This window comes from Jaculus jaculus, chromosome 7 (genome assembly GCF_020740685.1).
Source record: "Jaculus jaculus isolate mJacJac1 chromosome 7, mJacJac1.mat.Y.cur, whole genome shotgun sequence".
Lineage (NCBI taxonomy): Eukaryota > Metazoa > Chordata > Mammalia > Rodentia > Dipodidae > Jaculus > Jaculus jaculus.
The window spans coordinates 19,830,481-19,836,209 of NC_059108.1; the positions used below are offsets into that span (position 1 = coordinate 19,830,481).

General features: G+C 36.2%; 1 protein-coding gene across 1 annotated transcript; it reads right to left on the reverse strand.

Moving 5' to 3' along the window:
• Positions 1–4,164: 4,164 nt before the first annotated feature.
• Positions 4,165–5,369, reverse strand: LOC123462182 (ribosome biogenesis protein BRX1 homolog). Its single transcript, XM_045154817.1, has one exon. It carries the CDS (start codon positions 5,354–5,356, stop codon positions 4,295–4,297), a length of 1,062 nt encoding a protein of 353 aa, XP_045010752.1. The 5' UTR covers positions 5,357–5,369; the 3' UTR covers positions 4,165–4,294.
• Between the last annotated feature and the right edge of the window lie 360 nt (positions 5,370–5,729).

Consider the following 5,729-nt stretch of genomic DNA (forward strand, 5'->3'; position numbering starts at 1 on the left):
TATACAATTATCTATTTTATTATCTATTATAACTTTATAATATATATAAGTTGAAAAAGAAAATGTTTAGAAAATTGATTACAATCAGTGTTGGGCCTTGAGAGGCCCAGGTGTGAGGCCTAGGGGAACTTCCTGAGCCTAGCTAAAGTTTGGTGATTTGCCTCTGGCCAGCTATGACTCAGCAAGACGCCTAATGGCTTCTGGCCTGCTAGTTCCACCTAGGAATTGGAATTCCCTTGCCTCACATGGCTGCGAGCTTGGGACCAATCATCTCAAACGTCATGGTTTCCTGTTGGCCCTTATCCCCCACCCCCCCCAAAATCCCTGCCTTTGTTCTCAACATTATATAGGTAACCGCCTGTAACAATCAAGCGAGTTCCTGCTTCTACAAGACTCCAAAACCGTGACTAGGAGAGGTTCTGAGTCTTCTGATGTTCACCCTCTTCCTCAACCCCTTGGGAGGAACCAGTGGGTCCAGTCCTTCCTCAGCGCTACCTGCCAGGGGATCCTGGCAAATCAGTGCTCAAAATTCCTTCCTTCCTTCCTTCCTTTCTCTTTCTTTTTACCTTCTGGGCATAGGGGCCACTTAAGGAAGCTAAGTGAACATATTCCCATTACTCAGACTCCTGATTTTCAAACACAAAGCATTCAGAAAAAATTAAATTAAATAGCAGATGTGCATTATTTAATGTGGACATAGACAATACAAAATTTTCTGGTTAATTAATAGTCTTTTCAAATCAAATACTGTTTTAAAATTAGTTTTCCAACCACTTTAAATTTCTAATTTTTTGTAATAAGAACTATTCTCTGACAAGCAGCTCCTATTCTCTCACAAGGCAATTAAGTATAATTATCTGTTCAGTTGCACACAAAGAAAAATATAATTTATCTATAATTAATCAGCTCTGGAGCACTGTGGATTTTAAATTATGTGCATCTAGAGTAGAGAGTAGTACAGATTACATTGTTTAAAAGTGTTTTGCTAATACTTAACAGAATACCTTTACAATTAAAATCTGAAAGAGACACAATCCTATCATGTTCATCTGAATACTCCTTTTGCAAGATAAATCAATAGAAGCTGGGCATGATGGCCAATGTATTTGTTCCCAGCACCTGGAGGTAAAGTTCAGGAGGATCAAGAATTCAAGGTCATCCTTGACTACATTTTGAGTTCAAGGCCAGACTACATGAGACCCTACCACAATACACACACACAACACACACACACACACAATCTACATGTCACCATTTCAAACAAAGCTTAAAATATTTTTAATAAAATATAGTAGATAAATGTTTTGCAGTGCTTTGTCAAGCATATATATATATACAACATACACACACACACACACACACATATATATACACATATACACATACACACACAGGTATGTTTTTCAAGGTAGTGTCTTGCTCTAGTCCAGGCCGACCTAGAATTCATCATGTAATCTGAAAGGTCTCAAAGTCACAGGGATCCTGCTTCCCAAGTACTAGGATTAAAGGCATGTGCCACAATGCTTGGCTTCAAGGATAATTTAATTTAGCTTTTTGTAGCTCCCACTATGTTTTCAGCATACATTCTTTACATTCAACGGTTGCTTGGGAGGATCAATTAAGATTCTGTTTTCTTTTAATGTATCTTAGATGTGTGACCAAATCCACAGCATAGTTTTTTTTTTTTTTTTTTTTCTTTTTGAGGTAGGGTCTCACTCTAGCCAAGGCTGACTTGGAATTCACTATGTAGTCTCAGAATGGCCTCAAACTCACAAGGAGATCCTCCTACCTCTGCCTCCTGAGTACTGGGATTAAAGGCTTGCAGAACAATGCCCAGCACATTGCAGAGATAAATTTTAGTCTAATTTGATTCCCTTAGCTTACCTCTGTTGGGCATAAAAGAAAGCAAACACACACATACACACTTGAGCAAACTACTTCTTCTGATTAGTGTGATTACAAAAAAGTAAAATTTTCAAAATTTGAGAGTTTATTTTGGAAACTGATTTTGAGATTCAGATAATAGATTACACACAGCTCTTTAAAAAGCCTGAGTACTTATTATGGAAATAATAAGGATTTCCTACAGTGGGTGATATCAACTTAAAATTTCGTAAAAGTAAGACTTGGTTTGTAAAAAATATAACTTCATCTTGAATGAATCAGCCATATTGTAGAAACAAAATTCTATTCTAAGGCTTATCAAGGAGCATAAAATAAGTCTTTTATGAAACTGCAAAATATCCACAGATCAGAATCACCACAAGAGCTTTCAATTTTGATATTTAAATCATACTTATTGGCATTATAAAAATCTACATATAATTATAGGGTTAGTGTTTACAAAAATGAGCTTCTTTCTTCTCTGTGATAATAAAAACACTCCTTTGCAAAGGGCTCTGCAAACATTTAGCTTTAGAGAATGGTGCCAGATTGTTCTCTATGCCTATAAGATTGCACGAAAAGAAAATAATTAACCATCTTTGTTCTTCTGCACAATAATAAATTGTATATTTTTCAATAAATTCTTCAACATATTAACTTCATGTTAAGCAATGTTTCTGGCCAAACATTGTGAGCTTTTTATCTCATTTTGTATTTACTTCAAAGCTCACAAGAAAATGCAACATATATATGTATATAAAAAAATAAAATGGAGTATTTTATATATTATGTGAAATGTTTTGTAAATAAAACAGATATCATATTATTAAAATATTTTAATGGGCTGGAGAGATGGCTTAGCGGTTAAGCGCTTGCCTGTGAAGCCTAAGGACCCCGGTTCGAGGCTTGGTTCCCCAGGTCCCACGTTAGCCAGATGCACAAGGGGGCGCACGCATCTGGAATTTGTTTGCAGAGGCCAGAAGCCCTGGCGCGCCCATTCTCTCTCTCTCCCTCTATCTGTCTTTCTCTCTGTGTCTGTCGCTCTCAAATAAATAAATAAATAAATAATCTCTCTCTTTCTCACTTAAAAAAATATTTTAATAATTAAGCACGTGCCTGTGAAGCCTAAGGACCCTGGTTCAAAGCTTGATTCCCCAGGGCCCACGTTAGCCAGGTGCACAAGGGGGCGCATGTGTCTGGAGTTCGTTTACAGTGGCTGGAGGCCCTGGTGTGCCCATTCTCTCTCTCTCTCTTCCTATCACTGCCTCTTTCTCTGTCACTTTCGAATAAATAAATAAACATAAAAAAACAAAAAAATTAAAACTATATATATTATTAAATTAAAACTGTTGACTTTTTTCTATATCAAATTTTTTACAATACAGATGAAGTAATATTAATAAATATGTTAAGCTACAATGACTTAATGAGCAAGCATAAGCCTATTAAATCATTCAATCAATCAATCAATCAACAGCTTCCAGTATCTATGGTTGCTGTCTCTTTATCTCCATGTTTTATCTATTTTGTAATTTGTAATTTAGATTTTCTTGATACATTAACAAATAAGCAATGATATATTATAGATAGTTTCTTGGAATTTATTGATTGAACCCACACAATGTCTTCACATTCCATTAATATTGCTCTGGGTAACTGGAGCTCACTAATTTCTGTGCTATCGTATGCTTTAATATATTAACACACTGCACATTATGAGTATGCCTTGCTTTTGTTTCTTAATATGATGTAAACCATTGGTAGAAATATGCTCTTAGACTTGATGCATATAAACAATGGTTTAGGTATATTTCTATTAATGAAACTACTGGAAAAAGACCTATGCAATCATCTATCTTCAGGAGATGGTGGTAGACTGCTTCCCCAAATAGATGAAACCCTTTATTTTTTGCAGAAGTGAGGGAAATCTTGATTATATTCTTTAACTTCTTTTTTTTTTTTTTTTTTTTTTTTTTTTTTTTTTTTTTTTTTAGGCTCTGGAGTTATTTTATTTAGAAAAAGATAATCATTGAGGGCTGGAGAGATGGCTTAGCGGTTAAGCGCTTGCCTGTGAAGCCTAAGGACCCCGGTTCAAGGCTCGGTTCCCCAGCCCACGTTAGCCAGATGCACAAGGGGGCGCACGCGTCTGGAGTTCGTTTGCAGAGGCTGGAAGCCCTGGCACGCCCATTCTCTCTCTCCCTCTATCTGTCTTTCTCTCTGTGTCTGTCGCTCTCAAATAAATAAATAAATATTTAAAAAAAAAAAAAAAAAAGATAATCATTGATTTTAAAATTTGATTTTTTTAATGACATACTAATTAAACATAAGGTGGTCCTGGATACTACAAGAATTTACACACAGAATACAAAATAAATATACAGTATAAAATACAAACTAGTTATCCAATAATTCATTTTGTATTCCCACTGTTCATCTTCTGTTTTATTTTCCTTTGCCTTTTGTAAATCCTTTTCTTTCTTGCTTTCAAATCTACTTTTGGCTCTGGTTTTACCCACTGTATTTCTACTGGCTTTTCCTCAGCTGGTGTAACAAAAACATCAGCAGTTGGATCATGTGGAAGAATAGTCTTTGGTTCTTTCTTTCTCAGTTTCTGAACATCTTTCACTTGCTGTTTCTCTCTGTATTTTGCAGCTGTGATGGATCTTATGATGCGTCGATGCGTGTTTGGTGACTGGTAGTGGGGATTTTCATATAAAGTTGGTCCTCCAAAACTTCCCTGAAAAATCTTGATGAGATTTAAGACAAACCGAGGTCCTATTTCTACAAGAGCAGCATCTTCTTCTATGATCTGAAAGTTCCGAAACCATATCCTATTATCCAAAATGGTGAAAGTAAAGACATGATCCACAAATGGCTGGCTTTTGGGATGATACCGTGGTGTACTAAAAATCTGAATTAAGAGTTCCTTTAACAAAGTATAATGTGGCAATTCATCAAACGCAGGGTCAAACGACAAAAGGGGACGAGAACCTTTCAAACAGTTTCCAGTCATCTTTAGTTCAGCTAAGGTGTGAATATTTTGGACAAGGAATTTGGCAGATGGTCCATGAGGCGAATTTGAAAGCCACATATAGAGATCCTGTTTTTTCTTAGCTTCAAAATAGATGCATTTGTTGCAGTTTTTCATTTCGCACACCTCATTAATCACAAATAATTTATCTTTACGATCCATTTTGGTATCTGCTTTAGAATGAGGCATCAACATTCTTAAGTCTTGCATTAAATGTCTTGTTCTGAAACTGATTCCTCTGGAAGAAAATATGAGGATTCGCTCCTTATTTTTCCACTTGCCCTTGCAAACGGGGCCTGGGATACGGTCTTTCTCTTCTTCTTCCACATCTCCTGCCACGGCGGGGGATTTAGCAGGCTGCCCGGCATCTTTGAGGATCCTTTTCAGCTTCTTGGCCGCTGTGGCTGGGACACCACGCCGCTTCCGCTTGGCCGCCGCCATCTTGCCTCCCCTGTCTCTGCTCTTCTTTAACTTCTTAATTTTGAAAACTTACAGTATATAAAATAATTTCTAATTTTCTTTAACTTTTCCCTTTTGGACTAACAGGGTATTGGCAGCTTTTCATATGACAAAGAAATATATGTACATATACATGGATATTCTTCCAGTTTCTGGTTTGTGAAGTATCTCGGTGAATAGTATATACATTTTTATTGTAATTTTAAGCAGTATTTAGTCTATTCGTATAAAACTTAGAGCAAAAATGTTATCTTTTCATTTTTCCTTGCTTAGAGTTAATAATCTTAATATTTCCATGTAAGTCAGACATCTGGAAATCTAATGTCTTGTATCCCTGTCCCTCTATCACGATTTT

Excerpts from the sequence above, each read along its gene's own strand:
- LOC123462182 (XM_045154817.1), bottom strand. The coding sequence starts at position 5,356 with ATGGCGGCGGCCAAGCGGAAGCGGCGTGGTGTCCCAGCCACAGCGGCC.